The sequence below is a fragment of the Drosophila miranda genome, chromosome 4 (genome assembly GCF_003369915.1).
Source record: "Drosophila miranda strain MSH22 chromosome 4, D.miranda_PacBio2.1, whole genome shotgun sequence".
Taxonomy (NCBI): domain Eukaryota; kingdom Metazoa; phylum Arthropoda; class Insecta; order Diptera; family Drosophilidae; genus Drosophila; species Drosophila miranda.
In genome coordinates this window covers 28,229,907-28,251,610 of record NC_046677.1, presented here as the reverse complement: position 1 = coordinate 28,251,610, position 21,704 = coordinate 28,229,907, and the positions used below count along the sequence as shown (strand labels likewise).

At 39.5% G+C, this 21,704-nt stretch overlaps 2 protein-coding genes across 11 annotated transcripts in view; one reads left to right on the top strand and one right to left on the bottom strand.

Moving 5' to 3' along the window:
• The window catches only part of LOC108162244 (sodium/potassium/calcium exchanger Nckx30C), a 35,458-nt gene extending 13,846 nt beyond the window's left edge, over positions 1–21,612 (top strand). For 3 of the 10 annotated variants that reach the window (XM_017296884.2, XM_017296880.2, XM_033393234.1), the window contains exons 4-9: positions 5,623–5,848; positions 9,749–9,942; positions 12,569–12,643; positions 14,153–14,407; positions 14,537–14,673; positions 14,773–21,612. In XM_017296884.2, coding sequence (XP_017152373.1) covers positions 5,623–5,848; positions 9,749–9,942; positions 12,569–12,643; positions 14,153–14,407; positions 14,537–14,673; positions 14,773–15,013 — 1,128 coding nt within the window. In that variant the 3' untranslated portion in view covers positions 15,014–21,612. Of the gene's footprint in view, positions 1–4,401; positions 4,420–5,622; positions 5,849–9,748; positions 9,943–12,568; positions 12,644–14,152; positions 14,408–14,536; positions 14,674–14,772 lie in introns of those variants that run through there. The other 7 variants (XM_017296888.2, XM_017296885.2, XM_017296889.2 and 4 more) reach the window with 6 other exon arrangements.
• On the bottom strand, positions 1,761–2,799 carry LOC108162256. The gene has a single exon (XM_017296903.2). It carries the CDS (start codon positions 2,664–2,666, stop codon positions 2,055–2,057), a length of 612 nt encoding a protein of 203 aa, XP_017152392.1. The 5' UTR covers positions 2,667–2,799; the 3' UTR covers positions 1,761–2,054.
• Positions 21,613–21,704: the final 92 nt, after the last annotated feature.

Below are 21,704 nucleotides of genomic sequence, written 5' to 3'. Positions count from 1 at the left end.
AAAATTTTGTGTGCCAAATGAAAAGAAAAGAATCAAAGAGTAAAACGAAAACGAAGATCCTTTGCCAGGAACGAAATTTCGTTTTTGATTTTCGTTTTGTGTATGTTTTTCCATCCTTTTTATCCCCTAAGCCCCCACTAACCCCCCATCTCCATCCCCCATTCTGATCCATCCCATCTTCCATCGCCATCTGTCTCCCAATCTCAGTCGAGCAGTCGGCGCGTGCCAGGCACTAACCAGTTGGCAGGTGTTTAAGCTGCTATGACTAAGGGCGAGTTGTTGTTGCAATCGCCGATGAAACGTCCATGACTAAGAGATCTTTGCTGTGACATTGAAAGCACGACTTAATAACTCAGCCTCTGAGTCCCGAGAGTTTGACTCAAATTTCACCTGTGACACCGCATTTCGAGTGAGTCCGATCTGAAAACAGGTCCAGGAACTGAAAGCGGCCCTCTCTCCAGTGCCTTGACCCACTCTTGGTTTCATTAAAAACTGAAATCGGAAATCCGAAATACGATTTATTCATATGGCATTTCTAGACCCATCTTTGGGGTCTTCCCCCCCCCCCCCCCCCCCCCCCCCCCCCCCCCCCCCCCCTGGAAAACCGGTTTCTTCAAGTTTCTAAGGAAAAATACCTATTTTCTGTACCTAGTAATATTAAACCTGTTTAAGACTAGAGAGGGTTATTTTTACACCTGATGGCGCAATTTATATCCTCAAATATATATACGGAAATATAAATAATAGAGAAATGCCAGTTTGATCCGCTACTTGAATCTACGTCGATCAATTTTCTAGTAGATTCTCGCAGTAGAACCTATAACCTAGACTATCATTATGATAGGGAATTGATTGGGAAGGATCTCTTCGGGTTTGTATAACACTAGTTTTATACAGCAAACTTAGTCAGAACTTTCTAGAACCGAACCGAACATCTGCCAACTGGTTAGTACCACCGACTGCCTTCCATCTCCAATTTCTACTAATATTTATGATTATTCTGATTATTATTATTATACTATAACTATTCTTTCAACTACTCTTTCTATCGATCACTTGTTGAACTCCTTATTTCTTCTTTAGTACTTAGCTTCGAATCATTTGTTAGTCAAAGTTTGATTTGCTATGCGTCTTTTCGACTTGAACACCCTAACACCCTAAGAGACACCCACACACCTGAGCAGACACACCCCCAGACACTCACTTACACAGCTGAGACCACACACCGACACAGGCATACACTATATCCTCCTCACACGATCACAATCCGTAGAGAACAAAACTCTTTTCTGCATGAAAGTAAAGTAAATCTAAAGCCCAAAAAGAAACTTTGCACACAGCTTGAACTTGATCTTGAGCCGAGACACGAACCAGTCGTCCGTCGCATGCAGACTACCAGTGCGAGTGCAAGTGGGAGCGGAGTGAGAATGGAATGAGTGAGAGAGAACGCGTGCGCATGCGTAGAACAGTTTTTAGTTTTGTTTTTTTATTGTATTCCACGCTTCTTGCTCCGTACAAACATCCATCTCATTCGCACACACATTTCATTTGTTGTAGCACACTTTCATTTTGTGGCGAAAACTTTGCTACTTTGGTACTGGGTGGGTGGGGGGATGCCCTATTTTGGCAATGAATCCTATGGGATAGGATAAGGGAGGCATTCGATCATTCTGGAATGCTCGTACATTGTTCCTTTCTTTGAACTCCACTCATATCTTTCAAACGTAGATTAATCCCTTTGTTTGATGGATTCACTTGGATTGCGGTTCAGGCTATTTTGAAAATATTCTTTTTTTATTAAGAATAAAGCGAGATTCTAAACTTACTCACATAACAAAAGGGAGTCTTACGACTAATAATAAATATATAATACATTTCGCTAACTAAAGTTCACTCGAATGAACACTATTCGAGCTCTTCCTGCTGCAGGAAGAGCTTTGTGCTGTGATGATTGACTAATTTCGTGGTATTTCGATTGTCTTCTCGATCTTTGGGCTGTAGCTAATACTTGGAATGGACCTCGTACTCCTTCTTAATGGAAAAAGAGTCTGTCTCTAGACCCTGTCTGGATGTCCTGGCATCAGGACCTTGGGCGACATTATAACTCCTTGGTTGTAGACGTTCGCTGGTTGCCTGGGCACTGGCGGGGCACTTCTCAGGCTAGGACTCGGACTGGCGTGGACCTGGGCGTGCTGCAGCCTCGGAAGAGTGGCACTCTGCAGGGGGCGTGTCTCGTGCTTGACGTGGATGCGGGCCAGGTCGCTCTCGATGAGCAGCGGATTGCTGATGGTCCTTATCATCCTGGGGGTCATGGGTCTTTTCTTTCCACTGTCCACAGTGTCAATGTTCTCCGTGGACACGGCCTGGTAGTGGGACTTCTTGCTCAAGTTTGCCTCGGGGTCGTCTTGCGTCTTCTTCAGGTTGTGCCACATCTGGATGTCGCAGACCTTGAGCTTCATGTATATGAAGATCACTATCCGGTAGAGGATCACGTATCCCACCATCAGGCACAGGCCGAAGGTGCAGTGCTCGGCCACGGTATCCAGCAGGTGGTTCATGTCCACCTGGATTATGTTCTTGTCCTTGCATATCTTGTAGACCGCCGGCGTGATGACCATCCAGTACAGCAGCACCACAATAAGTTCGATAATCCTTTTTTGAAACATTCTCGCTGTTGTTGTAGTTCTTGTCGATGTTGGTTCTCGTTGGTTCCGCGGGGAAGGAGAGCGCGCGCGCTTAAGAGCTTCAGAGCGATGCGGTTCGGTTTAAGCTTCGTTACTAAATGATGCACGGAGTGCGCAAAAGCCCGCTATATAAAAAAATTACAACGCCAGTCGACCGCACTGATCGATGCAGTCAGCGGTCTCACTTTTAGACGAAGCGCTTGCTTCGCTTCGGGTCGATCCAACGATCGACGAATGGCGAGCAGCGATCAGCGATCAAGATGTTGTTTATCAGTCGCGAGTGGCTTTATCTTTAATCGTTCACTATTCCAAACACGGATTGTATGTAAACAAAATATGCCTACATCAAAATCGAGTCCCCAGTACCAGGAATATCTACGATATTTCTTGGAACTGGTTTCGGGGTCACCCTCTGGGCGTCAGGCAGCTACTTCTTCCGATTCCGAATCCGATCCGATTGCATTTCATTTCGAAAACGACAAACAGGTTGAGTGACAAATTGAGCTCAAGTGTGAGCGGGTCTCATTTATTGTTTGTTTGCTTTACAATTTGCATTTCTTAGATCATTTGGTAAGCCTCTCAGGTCGCCCTCTTGACTCGAATACTCAAATTCAGCAGGCGAAGTTTTCGAGCTGGTAAATTGAGTATTTTTTTTCAAAATTGTTGCTGAGAATGATTCATGCTGAACTTAAATAATTCATTATGTGATTTAAGCGCTTTGGTAACTTACGTTGCCCTGCTGTCTTCTGTCCCGCTCCAACACAGAGTCATTGTCTCCGTCTTCGATTGGGTGATGAATTTTCGACATTATAAAATGCTTTCAACGTGATTTCATACTCGGTCTTTGGCTCTGGCTGCAGCTCCGTCTCTGTGTAATATAGATAGTCCACCATTAATTGTGGCTAATTTCAGTGTCAAAATCAATCAGAAGCAGCTGACAGATCTCCGTTTAGTAGGGGTTCAAGGTGATTAAGTCCAGAGGGAGAGAGAGCTCTCTCTGCTTTGAGATATTTCCTCTTTTAAGATCGGATTTCGCAGGTGTCTTCTGGTTTTGCGTCAGAGATGAGTGAGTGTTAGGCCGAATCGTGAATGAGTGGCTCGTGGGGCTAGAAATCCCATAGTATGGGTTTTGATCAACAACATGACTGGGCACTAATTAGCATTATAATCGGAGTCGTGGGGTGGTTCACCTGGCACGAGCCACTCGACTCGTTAATGGTGGTCTGATCTTGACTTGCCCTACACATACACCTGCTTCAGTTTCAGTTCCAGTTCCAGTTTCACATCGAGTTCGATTCATGAATGGAGTTACGAAAGACTCGTTCTCCGATCGAACGTACAAGTGCGAGTACGAGTACGAGTATGGTTATGGGTATGGGTATGGGATATGTAACACCAATTATCATCTCGTTTCCATTCATTCATTCATTAGAGTCCCCATTAGTCACCTTCCCTTCCAGACACACACACCCATTAGATATATACATATGTAGTTAGAGTATACAATATATGTATATCGTATATGGTTAGTGCCTGCATTTGTTACACCTACCGATCCGACCCGATCCGAACCGATCCTCCCTCATCTGCCTGCGCTTCCTTCGCTAATGTGCCAATTAATTCGCATTGAATTGAAAGTATTTTTCGGTTTTCAGTTGTTCTCTGACAAAGTTTTTCCAAATGTTTTTGTGTTTTATCTGTTTCTTTTTGATTATAGTGAAGGCAAAATGAAATACAACAAAACTTCCCACTGCGCTTTGACAAGTATCAATACAGATATCGTATATAAAAATATATGTGTATATTTTGTTTGATCGAAACAACCAAAACAAAAAAGAAAAAAAGTATCCAAATAAAAACCAAAAAGAAAGTCATTCAAAAGCTTGTATGTATAAAAACCCAACAAAAAATGTTGCAACAGACAAACAGAAAAATTTTCAATGACCAAAAAAGAAAAGTTTTCATCACTACATATTTTGTTTCCTCATCTTCGAACTTATCGTTTTGATTTTGTAATATATGTCTGTACATATGTAAGACTCGTTTGGATCCCTCTGATCCCACTCCGAGGACTTCAAGCATGCTCCGATGCGACAGTTCCACGATCGATCCTATTACTGTATATAACACACAGATCCAATCCAACTGTTTATTTTGTTGCACAAACACATAAGTACCTCCTCCTCCTACGCAACAGCGATAGCGGGCAATCCTAGTGTTCCTTAATGTTCCAGCGATTAGCGGCGATCAACTCATATCTCCAGAGGCTGTACAGTACTCCCATCAGACTGTAGGTTGATAGATTTCAGTTCTTCAGATCTTAAGTGGTCCGTGTATCGTATCGTATTGTGTTGGATGTTGTGTGGTGAATCGTTTCTTTCGATATTTGACTTGATTTTGACATTCCTTGAGTTCTGTTCCGTTCGGTTTTCGTTTCGATGTCTTGAGTTCTGTTCAGATATTGGCTCCCAACTAACTTGCACTTACCGATTCGATTAGTCCTTAAGCCACACACAAAAAAAACCAAACCAAACAACAACAACACCAACAAACAACCAACAACAACAACAACAGCAATCACAGCCAGAAACAACAAGAAACAGATACATGCAACATGACAAAAGATAGACGAAAAAGCTACAACAACAACTACTACACTCAACCTGTAAATTTATACAAATTGCAATAATAAACTTTTCTTCTTCTTCTTTTCACCTTTTTCTCGAAATATGCTTACCAAAAAATTCCAAAATAAATCCGAAAACCATTACACCGCTCTCTCGAAACTCGAAACTCGATACTCAAAACTCAAAAAACGAAACAACAATCCGTAATAATCTGTAACACCCGTAACTCCCGTAACTGTGTGTGAACCCGTAACCGTAACCGTACCACTACCACCCACGTCCATCCGTTCTTGTTCTTCGTTCCACTTCAGGGTAATGCGGCAAACTCATCGGAAACCTCAATGGCCACCCAGCCGGGCGGCTCGGTGACATCGCGTGCGGCGAGCGAGACGCGCTCCGGCCCGCACGGCTCGAGCAACGCGGGCGCTACAGGTAATAGCAGCGGTGGTGGCACCTCGGGTAGTACACAGACCGGTGCCAAATTCCGTCATGGCCTATTACAGCTAATGATACACACGATAGATCCACTACACGATGGTAAGTTCTTTCGTTCGTTGAGTTGCCACAGTGTGTTTTGCACAAGTCAAGCCTAAAAAGCCTATTGCCTAAAAGAAAACTAATATGACAAAAGAGTAACCTAACTAAAAGTCCCCCTAAACGATATATTCCCCATCAGCCCATCCTGGATTCCAGATCCCCAGATCCCTAATCCCTAATCCCAAATCCCAAGTCCCAAGTCCCCAGCCACCACGCTTACATCCGAAATAAGATAAATACAAATGCAATAACATATACCTCTACTACGCCAAACTCTACTCTATATACTCTACTATATATACCTGTACCTTCTGCCTTCTACACTTTCACCTGTACCTTCCACCTTCCACTTGTACCCTGTATCTGTATCTGTATCTAAAGTTCTGTTTGGTTTTTGTTCCTTTTGAAAACTCTGTGTACATTCTGTGTTCTTCTAATTGGATGTTTTGACTTGCCAGCCAGAAGTTGTTTCTTCTGGGCTTCGCCTATTCTGTACTCCGTATCCATATCCATATCCGTATCTATATCTATATCTGTGTCTATTTCGATTTCTATTTCCATTTCCATTCCCTTTAAGTTGCCTTCTTGCCTTCGGTTTGTTGTGTTTTTCATGTTACTTTTTTTTTCTTTTATTTTCTTTTCGCTTGCTTTACTTTTCTATTGGTTCTTATTTCTTTTTTAATGGCGACCTTGGAGCCACTTACCTAATTAGCACGCCAGTCAGCCAGCAAGCCAGCCAGCCCCAGACGGAGCGTCGACAAACAGTGCGGATGTGTCCGTTAAGGCGCAGGGGGAATTGACAGCTTAACCCTTTTGTTTAGGGCCCGGCAGGAAGACAGGAGGGACATCCGACTTGAGCGGAAAATCATTTAAAGGTCATCCCGAGGCTCGAATTTCCTCCCTTCCCTTCCCATCTCGGATTGATTTTGTTGCAAGCCAAAACCAAAATTTCCAATCACCATTGATTTATTATGGATTAGGCACATTGTAGTGGCAGTGGTCTGTGCATGTACTCGTACTCGTACCCGTACCCGTACCTATAAATATGTATAGAATAGACCCAACGTTGAGTCGTCGTCGTCGTCGGTGTCGTTGTTGCCACGGCAATGGCCCACACCGAACGAACAACAGCCAGGGTCGGCCTTTGGGGCGTGCTCGTCAAGGTTCGCAGGTGCAAAGTGTTAGAATTCGTGTAGTGCCAAGTGGGGGGCCTACCTCAACGCGGAGTAGGGTCTCCCGGCTACACATTGAGGGAGGTCCCGATTGATACTTGGATACTTGAGGTATCTGTATCCAAAATAGGGGCTTTAAGGTTCCCAAACGGTAGATTTCGATCCAGAGAACATTTATCAGGGAATCCCCCTCAAAAAGGGGTTTCACGCTTCGACTGAAATTTATTCTTACTTTTTGAGTTTCTGCTGCCTCACAGAACTGCTATTTGCTAATTTATTTTCGGCTTTATTTTTTTCATTTTATTGCAACAACAAAAAACAAAAGAAACATTATCAACAAAAGTAAAAACAAAAAAAAAGAAACAAGCAAGAAAAATAACGAAAATATTTTATGTTGTTCAATGTCAGTTTGGAGTTACATTTATACTACCAATATATCCAATATCTATAAATATATATATACCTATACATATGCGTTATATATCTAGCATTAAAAAAGTTATCATAAATTCCTAGAGTTTTTGAGCGCAGCTCAATGGCAATGGCAGATACGTACTGGAAAGATACTTGCGACTTGCGAGAGATAGATACATATGTTTAATAGATGTATCTGAAAGTATGCCGTAGTACCTATGGAATTGTCTGTGGATTGAGTTGAGTTTGACACGTGACAAAAACAAAACAATTTATTGGATTGTACATATTAACTATGCGTTGTCAGTGTTGTATGTGTTAATCGTGATCGTAATCGTTATTGTAATTGTAATTGTAAACGTAATTGAAATTGTAATTAGTTAGCAACTAGTACAATTGGCTCGCTGGCAGCAATGCTGTTCGAAATTGGCTTCCACTTAGACCTAGGCTTAGGCTTAGGCTCGCTCTCGACAAAGCCGTCTCTCATACAACTCACTCCGTCCCACACCCATCCCCATATCCGATTATATTTAGTCACAAAGATCATTCAAAACAATCAACGCGCTCGATCCGGCCCGGCCTGCATGTGCGACTAGTCGAGCGGGTTGTTTTTGCATAGGTTTTTGTATAGGAATCGCTTTATGTCACTATGGAATGTTTGTCTAATGTTTGTGTGTTAATAAGTTTCTTTGTATATGTGCTGCATGGGAATTGTGTTTTTGGGGCTGCAGCACTGGAGGGAAATCCGGCAAAGAACTGATCAGAACCGAACAGAACGGAAGCCATTCTTATGGCAATGATCAAAGACCAGTCAAAGTCGATAATTGTGTGAGACCCAAGAGCACAAGTCCCATCATATCTCTAGACGAGTGCTTTTGCTCAGTTCGATGTATGAGCATGTTATAGGTCTGTATTCGAAAGATAGTCATACAAATCCCCCGCATACATATCCACACTTAAATGCAATATACATATATAATAGATACGTAAGATAAGATATGATATAAGTCTATTGAATCGTGTACATATATACACACATATGTATATGTATATACTAACTAGAGCAATGCTAGATAGGGGGTGCTTCGAATAGCCATTTAGTCCGACGATCCCCTCAAGAAAAGATCAATTTAGAGAGTACTTCATGCCGCATTGACAACAACAACAAATCCAAAAAACAATTCTAAAAACCCCGCATCAGAAACCCCCAGTCCGATCCCGAAACACCAGCATCCAATAACCAGATCGATTAATAATAATACCAGCTCTTAGTGCAAAACACAAGCTCACACTCAGAACATCGATCGAGTATCGAAAAGTTAGACCAAATACCCATGAGACTCTGACTCTGACACGGTAAATATCAGTAGTGATCTCTAGTCCAGATCTAGTTACTATACTATATATAGCCATAGATGTAGTCATAGTCGGCTTAAGAACCCCCTCCCCTCCCCCGCTACTGTCCATGCCCCCCTACTGTCCGCTCGTTCACACTACTACTTTACTCTGCCGCTCTGCCGCTCTTCTGCTATACTCTGTCATACCCTATACTCTCTCCATAGACTAGACTACTTACTACTCGTATACTCGTATATCCCCCGTCTACTTATTCGTACTTACTACAAGCCACCTCCAAATGCTGTTTCGCAACTGACATCAACATTTTGTATAAAATATTTTCAATATACGTACCTACATATAGACATATACTATATATGCGTATATGAACGATCCAATCCAATCCAAAGTACCCCGTCGGGCTAGGCCCTAAATTTGTTTGTAAATTAAAAAGCTCTAAGAAAGAAACTAATTCTGAAACCGAAACTGAAACTCGTAACTGGGTTAATTCGTTTATTTCTGATTTTAATCGATGCAATTTTATTCTTTCTTTTTCTTCTTTTTTTCGTTTAATTTTTCGAAAAAAAAAAACAAAACAAAATATCAAATAAATAAAAAAAACACTTGGATTTTGCGTTCAAAAACTCCATTCGTTGTGTGCCAACAAAAAATACCAAAAAATACGATACCGAAATAAAAATCGAATACCGAATACCAACTACAACAACAACAACAACTACAACTATTACTACAACAACACCGCTACTCTACTCTGCTACTCGCAACACACAACCACACCACCACCAAAAAAAACCACCAACAACACCATCAACACCTTCAACACCTTCAACACCAACACCAACACCACAACCACACACTCATTGTATTGTGTAAACAACAACCAAAAAAATACTGCATTATTTATCAAAACACACCCTCCCCAAAAAAAAAACCACACACAATTACAATGACAAAGATGATGTTCCAGGCAAAGTGGACGAGAAGGCGACTCAGCTGCACGCCATTGCCTCGCTCAAGGTGCTGCTAGACGCCACCAAGCCGCAGCGGGGTGGCGCCACCACCTCGGCTGCGAATCACGTCAAGATCAACCTCAAGGAGACCACCCTGGCGGATCGTCCCAATGGGAACATTGACACGACGCTCGATTCGGTAAGTTGTTTCGATCACTTCGCATTCCACACCCTATATCAGACAGCCTCTCTTCCTCATATGGGAGGAGGACATATCTGCAACATATATGATGTGCTAATGAATTATTCCTCATGATTTCCCTTAGGCATGACTTTTCAGTTTCCAATATTTATTGATTTCCATTATGTGTTTTCTGATTTACCTTTGGTTTTGGTTTTTTTTTACAAACAACTTGATTGTGTCACGCACAATGCGCTGCATTCTTCATACAAGCAATAATTTTCGAATAAATTAGGAAACATACTATTTATTGAATATCGTAATTCGGAATTGAGTCAATGTACGATACGTCGTATATTTCCAGCAAATTTTATTTTCATATATTCGCGACTCACAATTGAATAACGTATCTGAAATATAGCAAATGGAATATCGTATCGGTAATATCGTAATTCATTTATCTTGACTCGAAAAATCAAATCTCGTGTGCGTCATAGTATAGGCTAAAAAACTGAACCAGACCAGGGGTTTAGCGACCAGTTCAAGCGCTCTACGAAAATGTACACACAATTTCACAATTTCTAGCTGTTGGCATGTTTCCCTTACATGGCTAATTGATTGATTGACTGACTGATAGATTGATTAACTGATTGATGCAACGTTTGAACTGATTCTAAGCTAAAACATGGTGTGTTACTACTACTCCCCTACCTATTCGTACATATTTGATGTTCTGTTCTCTCCCTATGTTTTTTCTGTGCTACTTCCCCAATGTGTGTTTCCACTTCAATGTGTTTCTCATTTATACGTTTTGAATCCGTGTTTCTAAAATTTCCAAAAATATATATGTGTAGGTCCCAACGAATGAACAATAAAAGAAACCAATGAAAATGAAAAAGTGTATTTATGCAACGTTTATGTGTGACTTTAAATGGATTTTTGAGTTAATTCTTTAACGATTTGTGTCTGAATTCTTTTCCATTCAACTGTTCCACCCACCCCACACCATCCCCCACCACACACACACACAAACACCCCACTATCTCTCTCAGACACACACACACAAAACACTCGCCTCTCTTCTTTCTATTACTTTCTTTGTGTATGTTTATGTCTCTCTCCCTCTTATCGCTCAACATTCCCACATCTATACATCCATCTCTAACAATCTATCTATCTATCTGTGTGTGTGTTTTGTCTTGCCCCAGAAATAATAATAACAATAAGAATATGAAGAGCTAATTCGGAATAGTGAAATTTTTGCATATACTCGTACCGTATGATTATCGTACCCCCATTTGGAACTCATTTGCTTTGTGTCTTTACCTTTACCTAATTACATTACCTTATTTTATTTACCTTTACTCGTACCTAGTGTTGATCTACCCACAAAATCCACAAAAAACGCATATACTCGTACTATATAGACAACAACAGACAAACAATACAATACTCGTACAAGTATAAAGGAGAGCCGAGCGATGCCTTGCATATTACAATTGCCATTCATATTTCACTAATGTGCGATGCGATGCAGTCATTCCAATGCAAAGTAGTGCCTCAATTGCTGCGCCCCAAACACCAATCGAACATCAGCGCATACCATCCACACCCCATGACACCCCACGAGACACAGCAGCTCCAGCTGCAGCTACAGCTACAGCTACAGCTACAGCTACAGCTCCAGCTCCAGCGTATACCGTAATATCGTAATCGTTGGCATTTGGTTTTAAACGAACATTCTTATGCATAGGCGCAAGCACTTGGCTTTGGCCCCCAAGCAGCAACAGCAGCAGCAGCAGCATTGCATTCCGGATGCTCATTCCACAGCCCCTTGCAGAGGCTATACGATTTCTGAGATCATACAATAAGTATCTCATGTCTGTCTGTATCCAAAGCAACAGATTTCCAATGCTAAGATAACTAATTTTCATTCCATTAACCAAAATACCATTCCATAAACGATCTGCAAGGGTATGTAGCCTTCGGTTTTCCGAAGATAGACCCTGCTTTCTAGTTGACGTTTTTTAATTACTTTTTTGGTTGTATCGATTTATGCAAAGATCACAAAGCAAACAAACAAAATTCTGAGCCGCTGAACGGATGGCTCAATGGCAGCCATCTGGAATAATTCGAATTCGACTCACGATTGACAGAAAGAACATGGAAAACTTCCGAGTTGGGCCTCACTCTCAAAGAAAATAACTCCCCAAAAAAATATATATCAATATATACCAATCTATCTATCAAAATCAAAATCTATCCCCCCACAAAACAAGCAAATTGTGTTTGTGTTTCAACGCTATCTATCCCCACTATCCGTATCCGTATCCGTATGTGTTTGTTATGTGAACCCCGAACAAATCCCAAATACACTTCTTCTACACATTGCGAACAGTCTTCTTTCTTCTGTCTATACCCCAGTCTTCTACTATCTGTAAAACGTTTAAGTTTAAAAGTTTTAATCAAAGTTTTATTTTGATATCTGATCTGAATCCGAGAACTTGAGTGCCAAACAAGTGCCAAAAGCTTATAATTACAACAATCTGTCTCTCTTTCTATATAATGTGTATAATCTACTCCCAAAATACCTTATATATAAACATCAATTATATATAATATATCTTGAATAATCAACTTAAAGCCATCGTTGAGTGGTCGACGTCCTAGCTGGATTGAGCAGAGGGTCAAAATTCAGACACGCAAATTTAGCATCAAAGTTAGTTTCATGAACAATTTTTATTGATCTCTCTCTCTCGCTATCTCTCTGTATCTATCTATCTATCTGTCTCTCTCTCTCTACATACTATCTCTCTTCAATATATTGCATACAATCTTTATCATTTCTTCTTACAAATACTACTATATCGTAAACAACGAAGCTTTTATGTTCCACTCAGTAACAAAAGACTTATCCGACAATAGAGCACGCGGTCTCATGGCACACAAAAGCTCCTTGGTAGTGGCCTCGTCATAGATTACAGACCACAGATCACAAAAGAGTCTATAAATATTTATGTAACTATTCAATTTATATGAAGAAAACTTCTTTTAAGTTCCTTCAAAGTACTTTCAAAGATCACTTGCCATCCAATAATCACCCAGGTATAAAGAAATTGATAGATTTCCTGGAAATCAATAATGACAATCGTCCGATATGATTAGTAAGAACCGCAGAGCCTCAGCCCTTCTGATGATTAAGGCTGACTAAAACGTGAAACAAGATACCGAATCAGAATCAGGCCTTAGGAAACCACTGACCAGGAGCGTGTGCAGTGCCAACCGCAGATAAATTTACACTTAGAGAACCGTCACCAGCCGTCCACTTATCACATAGAAATGCTTCAATGTCGCCTCTGACAAACACACTCTCATCTGTACACTTAGTGTAGAGTAGATCTTAGAGCTTAGATCTTAGAAATTTAACCTAGATCTAGCATTTTCTTATAACCAGTTTTACTTTCTACTTTCGTTTACAATTAATCTACACGACTTGGTAGACGTGTCGTTGGTGTGTTGTTGCACTTGCTAAACAAATACGAGCATGCCCACTGTACCATTGTACCACTGTACCACAGTACCCACCGTACCTACTTGCGATGCTGATAGACCTCTGCACGTTTTAAGTCTCTCACTCTCTCGTACCGTACCGTACCGTATCGTATTGTATTTGTAATTTTGATAGAAAGTAAGTGCACCTCTCTGTACCACACTAAGTATTTCGATTGAACTACACTCTTTAAGCCCCACAAGAGGAAACGAACCAAACCAAACCAAACCAAACCAAAGAAACAACCTGCAGACTTTTCTCAAATCAAAATCGTAACAAAATTTGTACTATGACCAAAAAGTATCTAAGTATCTGTGCCTTATGCTCATCTGTATACATAGCTCAGAAGGCATTCCATAGCTCCACAAATCCACAATTCAAATCGAATTCAGTCTCCCGATCCCCGACTCACCCACTCACTAAGCGAATAACTCGTACTCGTACTCGTACACTCACTCACACTCACACACTCAGCATTTTTACTATATATTTTATATAACAAATTCCATATTATATATTATATATTCTCTATTATAAATAAATAAGTACTATATACCGATACTATGCCTATAACTAATGTAAAGAGCAGCAGACCAAAGCGCACAATGTTGAGTCCAAGGGTTCTAATTGAATGTCTCTTGCTCCCTGCTCCCTTGCCTGCTGCTTCCCGACCAAAAGGCGCCCGAAATCGAGGACGACCCGGAACCCCTGAGCATGGCCTGGCCGGACACGGCGCGTAAGCGCCTCACCTATGTCCTGGTCGCCCCGCTCCTGGTGCCCATGTGGCTGACGCTGCCCGATACGCGAACGCCGCGCGGCAAGCGCTTCTTTCCGGTCACCTTCATCGGCTCCATTGTGTGGATAGCGGCCTTCTCCTATCTGATGGTGTGGTGGGCCAACGTGGCCGGGGACACGGCGCGCATACCGCCCGAGGTACGTTGTGGCTCGTACGATTCCATTCTTCCATTCTGTGGGGGTTAATTGAAACCCGAGCCCGAAGCTAAAACTGATGCGTTCTCACATCTGGTTTCTGTTCTCCTTCCCGTTTCCGAACCCGAATAGGTCATGGGCCTGACCTTCCTGGCAGCGGGCACATCCATTCCTGACTTGATTACCTCGGTGATTGTGGCACGCAAGGGTTTCGGCGATATGGCCGTCTCCAGCTCCGTGGGCAGCAACATATTCGATGTGACCGTGGGGTAAGTAAATGCATATCCAAGTGTAGCACTCGTACTACCGCTACTACTAATCCCGCTCCCGAGATATCGAAAACTAATCTGAAATGAATGCATTTCAAGCTTACCGATTCCCTGGCTGCTCTATGGCATCATCTACGGTGCGCCCGTTGAGGTGAACTCGGTGGGCATGGTGTGTTCCATAACCATTTTGTTTATGATGCTCGTATTCGTGGTGATGTCGATTGCCTGCTTCCGTTGGCGCATGAACAAGGGGTTGGGCTTTACCATGTTTCTGTTGTATTTTGTCTTTGTCGCCGTCTCGCTGATGTTCGAATACGATGTAATCACCTGCCCCTTCTAAATACTGTATGAGGGGCAAGGGCAAAGACAAAATAGTACCAACAGTTACCGAGGGGTACCAATATACCACATACATAGATGCATAGATAATATCGAAGATATATCGCAGATATACCGAAAAGAGATTGAGATACAAAAAACGTGTTGTTCGATGGCGAATCTCTCATCCAATTAGCTAAATTATATACAAAGCAAATTAATGAATGAATAACAAATTAATTAACAATGGACTAAAGCTAAATAATCGAATTGTTAAACAGACACAGATGCAGACACAGACGCAGACACAGATACATTCACACATACATCCATACACGAAAACATGCGAAAACTTAACGTTAAAATGCGAGTTAGTTAGTGCCAGCGTTTCTTTTTCGAAAGACATTTACTTTAAAGTATTTAGCCGCAGCTTTTTATGCACCCTCTACCCTGTATCCTGTGCCCTATACCCCTCTATACTCTACGAACTCTGTCGTATCTATCTATCTATCTATCTACGATCTACCATGATCTACTATGAGCATTCTTATTAGAAAGAAAGACGAACAATGGCTTCCCAACCAATTACTATCTATCTATGTATCCACCTAAGGGTTTGGGTTTAAACTACTCTAATAGATTAAACGAAGACAAATACTATATATATATATGTAAATCTTGGCACCAGGCACAAGCCAATCACGATATGCAGATACGATAAAGAAGAACAAAGAGCCAGCAAGCAAGCAACCAAGCAACCAAGCAACCAAACAGCAAAAAATGCTACTACTTTTGTCGCCTTTCAGTTGCGTGCTCTACTAAGATTTCTTCTCCTAAAAGCTTTATCCAAGAGCCTCTCTCTAAACTCTATCTCTAGTTTAACGACTTATAAACATACATACGGAATACGGAATACGGAGGAATATATACCCGCCACATACCCTCACACGCACACTTACAACATCGCATACTCCTATATATTGACCTATGTACACTACATGTATTGATTAAGTGATAATTTGCGTACTTATTAAACAAGCAAAAGCAAGGGCAAAACTCTCAAAGTAAGCTACAAATATACTCGAAACAAAAATCGAATCAAAGCGAGCAGGAAGCGAACAGGAGACGAATGTTAGGAATACTTTAAATCATTTTGCTAATGCATTTGCCACACACCAAAACAAAACAAAACAAAAACCAAAAACCAAAAACAAAAAACCAAAACATTATGATTATCGATTATACTGATTGAAATTCAAAGTCCAATTCTAATTCTAGTTATGATTATGATTCTAGTTCTGATCCTAATTCTAATTCTAATACTTATTCTAATTCTGATTCTTGTTGGCGTGTAGAACGAGCAGAGTTTAAATTTAAATTTAAATTTAAATTGAAACCATATTTATTATAGACTATTTCCAATCCAAAAACTAAAACCAACTTATAACAAACCAAAAAAAAGAAAACAAAAACTAAACCAAAACTAATTTCATAGACTTTTTTGCTTAATGAAGAGTCAAGTCCCCCAAAAAGTACTTATATATATGAGCATATAAACATATTGATATATATATATACTATATATATTAAACGACATATAAAACGATATTTAAACGAAATACGAAAGAAAATCAACTTGCTCTCTTTATTTAGAACGTACGTAACATTTTTCTAAACTAAAACTAAAACCAAAACTAAAACTAAAATCCCAAAACTCGTATTAACAAAAAGGTGGCCGCAAGCCGAGAAAAAGCAAATGCAAATGCAAAAGATTCAGCAAAAAGAAAGGAAGATAATTTAACATAATACGCATACATATATACACGTAAAAATATACATACATTATATATTTTATATATAACAGAAGATAACTTACTATATACATACATACTATATATATATATATATATACATATATGCAAAAACTATACTTAAGTAGGCAATGTATGTATCTAACGGATATCCAATCGTTTGCATATGGCTCGCAATCAAGTTGAGGAAATGACAGAACAACAACAAACATGACACAACAAAAGCAAGGAGACACAAAGATACACACCCATACACAGCCATACACGAACGAACATACATAAACATACACAAACATACACACACATAGAACAGAAAGCAATAATTTTTATTACCAGAGATCTAGAAGGAAGCAGTGACATAACTTTATATACGAGAATATATATATATATATATATATATATATATTGTACACCGATCCGATTCGAAACTCGAAACTGTATATCAAAGCAGCAGCAGCAAACAGCAGTAGTTGTAGTGGAAGGCCATCGGAAATAGTTATATATGAATATACATACATGCATGCATATATGCAGATGCAGATACAGATATACATATATATGCTGTACTGTAAAGTAATGTATTTGATGAATAATGCGATATGCAAATGCAAATGCAAGAATTAACGTAACTAAGTGGCTGCTCTTACACCCCATGGGTGCAGTGCATTCGATTGCACACAGATATATATATACATATATATATGATAAATAATATAATATATACATATATATAGATTATGGACAGAAACCGGAGATCACATCTACAGCGGAGAAGACCGTAACACCAAAAAGCTGAAACAGAAACAGAAACAGACAGGCGCCAGGAGAAGAAGACATTGTACAAAAACACCCCCTACGACGCACACACGGTCTAGACTTGGATCAGAACAATGCTCCTTCTCTCTATATATAAGGCACACTCCATCCCTGCCATTCGAAGCACCATTCTAGGGTGAGCTGAGATCTTGGGATCAGTTCTTCTACGATATATGTATGGGGTTCCCTAGCATGCCTTAAACCAAACCAAATGTGAATAGGGAACTATTTTTGAAACTTCTCGTTAAGCCTTCTAATAGACTTCTCCCTTGCTTCTCAGCCCTCATTGTCTCTCTCTCGACACCAAAACTATTGACTGTAGTCCATCGATATCGATATAATAGATATATCCCAACTAGCAAGCTCACTTCTCACGAGTAGATTGCCTCGGTCGCCAGGCTTTAACAGAGACAACTTCCAAGAACAAACAAATTAACTTAATCTTTTATACATGCTGTATGTTAACCTACTCGTAAACAAAAAACGAAAGCGAAACAAAAGCGAATAAAAAACCTAAAAAATATCTTCCAAATTAACTTTAAAAACCAAGTCATATATAAAGATAATGATATATAGCGAGCAAATACTTGAAAACTAAACGAACATTCATACTTAACTGAGTACATCTTATTAGCAACTAACAAGAAGAACACCCAGCAATTACTTGTACTAAAGATTCTCCTCACTCACAACACACACACACAATCACACATATCGCGCCCACTTTTCTCTATAAAAAAAGGTACACGAAAAGTACAAAAACCTATTTAGGAACTACTACTATGCTATGATATCCGATATCCCAAGAACGTAACTAACAGAATCGAGAAATTGTTAACGAACAGATTAACGACATTTAGCTTTGTGAGGCACTCTTCTCCTTAATGAAAAGCAAATCAAAAGCTAATCGCAATGAGCAATGAACAATATTACATTGACACACCACCCAGCCCCAAAGAACCACTATCCCATGTCCCCACATCACCCCGATCGCATCATTACCGAACGCACACACAGAACACACACACAAATGTCGAGTGGCCGTAGAAATCGCGCTTTAAGAAGAAGAATATACAAGAAATATATATATATATATGTATATACACAGATATATATATGAAATTGTTATGGTTATAGATTTTTAACAAGTTGAATAATTGCGTAAAAAGTAAAAGGAACAAAAAACCAAATGGAAAATACAAAAAAAAATTGTTGAAACATTAGCAAAAAACGTTCATAAGACATAAACGAAGCGTAAGGAAGAGAAGAGAACAAATAATAATAATTATAAAAAAAAGCAGAAGAAAGCGAAACGAAACGAAAAAGATATAGTAATGCTATATATACTTTATGAAATATTTAACTATGAAAATAAAAATCATTGTTTGAAATTAAAGTAAAAAAAAGCAAACTTACTAAAAAAAAACTTAAAAAAAACAAATATTCGGTGTTTGCTAATTTTGTGTCCCCGACCAAATTTTGAGTTTGCAGAAAAACCCAACCGTAAGTATAGCCCGATTGATTTCTATAATTCCTTCCGACCAATTGGCATTTTAACGACCTCAAGTATGAATATATTCGAACATTTGTATGAAATTAGCAAACACACAAAACAAACCTAAGCACAGACCATTCGAAAGCATTTCTAGAGATGTGGCCACAACAATTACTACGAGTACGCTCTCAAGTCAATCACCTATAACAATCGTCTGTAACTGTAACTGTAACTGTAACTGTAACTGAACAACAAACTACCAGAATAAACACCAAGAAATACTCGTACGAACATAACTTATGCGAACGATCTAAAGATCTAACAATCTTACGATCTTACGAACGAACGAACAAACAAACGAGCACATAATCATTGATTTCAGCTTTAAATAATCTATAAACTAGACTTAAACTAGACCGTACTACTTATATAGAACACACATATACAACACAAGTAATGATATATATATTGACTTTTATAAACAAGTACTATATATTACGAGTACGTCTGTGGATGGGATTTTATTACGCAAACCGTTGAAAGAGAATTACTTTTTTTAATACGAATACGAATACTAAATACGATTACGAATACAAATAGAACAAGTGAAATGCAATGTATACAATACTTACATATATTCGATTATACAATATTTAGAGAGCGTTCAAGTTGCGTCCGTTGTATAAACACAAGAAACACAGCAAACAATAAATTTTGGCAGCCGCGTGGAACGAAACGGAACGGAACTGAACTGGCGCTCGGCTTCGGTTTGTTTTTCGATTTTTCGTTCGATAACGATAGCGCTACCGAACACGAATAAAATAACGACAGCCAAAGCAAATATGAATATATGAATCCAGTAAAAAGTAATAGTTAACATATTGGTAGACTTATTTAACAATTTTATAGCGTTTTCAAATTTATAAGTGTACGAACAAGATGCGTTTATTATTTGTAAAGCCAGCGATGTAGCGATGTATCAAACGGGGACCGGACACATCAGTATATAGTGCGTGAACGTGAATATACATATATAGCCGTCGTGTGTAATACAATTATCATTACCCACCAAAAGATTTTGCGTTGTTAAGTTTTGATTTTTGTACTTGTTGTTGGACTTTTACTTTACGAATGTGTATTTTTTCGATAAACAAAACCAAAACAGAACGGTACGGACTGCACGGACAGGTTGAGTGTTGAAGATGAGCATGTAATTAGTACAGAGGGAGAGAAAAAGAGAGAGAGTCGAGTAATTTTAATAGTGAACAATGAGAGTATTATAATAACAGACATTAATTTTAATAACTGATACGCTTCTAGCACATAAGATTGTACAAATAATTTATATACATAATAACGACAAACCACGAAAAAGGCGAACAAACACAGAAGTCGGGCTTCAGTTATGTTCAGATCGAAGAACACTATATATTCCAACCCCCTATGTTGCTGTTAGTCATCGGAGGACTCCAACGCCTCGGGCCCCATACCGTCTTCGGCCTTACAAACATTTGAATGATGAATATATAATGAAATACAGCGAGTTATTTACTTTATACAAGTACGTCTGGTTAACGACATTTAGATTTTGTACAAAACACACACACACACACACACATTGCCACTCCGAAACACGCCTCATTCCCGCACCCTCCCCAAAAACCGCGAACCAAAACCAATTCGGAACCCATGGGTTGAGAGATCATCAAAACGAAAAGAAGTTCAGGAGCAAAAGGAGTAAAGCAAATCAAATATATAGTCAATTTCTAAACGATACATGCAAACATATATAGTATGGCTGGCACTCAAAAAATATACAATATATGAAACAAGAATTATATAAAGTTATATAAAAGCATTTTAAAGGATCGGAAATCGGGAGCAGACGAAAGGAAGAGTGAAGCCTAAAGCCCATTGGAGCGGTTCGGATCTGATCAGAATGGAACGGCACGGAACGACACTTATGTAAATCAAAACGAAGCTATAGCAAATAAAAACCAAATGTTAACTAGTTATTTAGGTGAAATATACAACAAATCACACTCAGATACAGAGGCAGATAAAGATAACGATAAAGATACAGATACGGAACGAGGAGCAGATACACAGATGCATTTACATTGCAGACACCCACACACACAACACACAAACACTAACACGGACACACGAACGTCTGTAACGGTGTGAATACGCCGTTACGTCGCCAGAGTTGTAGCAGAGCCGCAGCAAACGAATAAAGAAACGAAAGAAAGAAGCAAATACCGAAAAGAAATGACCGTTTAATAAACTTTTGTTATTAAAAATGCAACCAGTCGTAAATTGCAGTTGATTGCAGTAAAGCATGTTGCGAAAACCAAAACGAAGTTAATGTTCAAACTAACTAATATATAACGAATATTATATAATACAACAAACTTAGACTGTATGTTATTTTCTCAATACAATACCTATAAAAAAAACAATAAAAACAGATTCAATAAAATGAGTTATCCAAATGCAGCACATGGCGTCTTCACTTTTCAAATTTCCCACGTACCCAAACCAGCCTTTTCAATAAGGTGGCAGCGTTGTACAAGTTGGGTGCTGTAAAA

Bases quoted from the DNA above. Each gene is read 5' to 3' on its own strand.
- LOC108162256 (XM_017296903.2), bottom strand. From the start codon at position 2,666: ATGTTTCAAAAAAGGATTATCGAACTTATTGTGGTGCTGCTGTACTGG.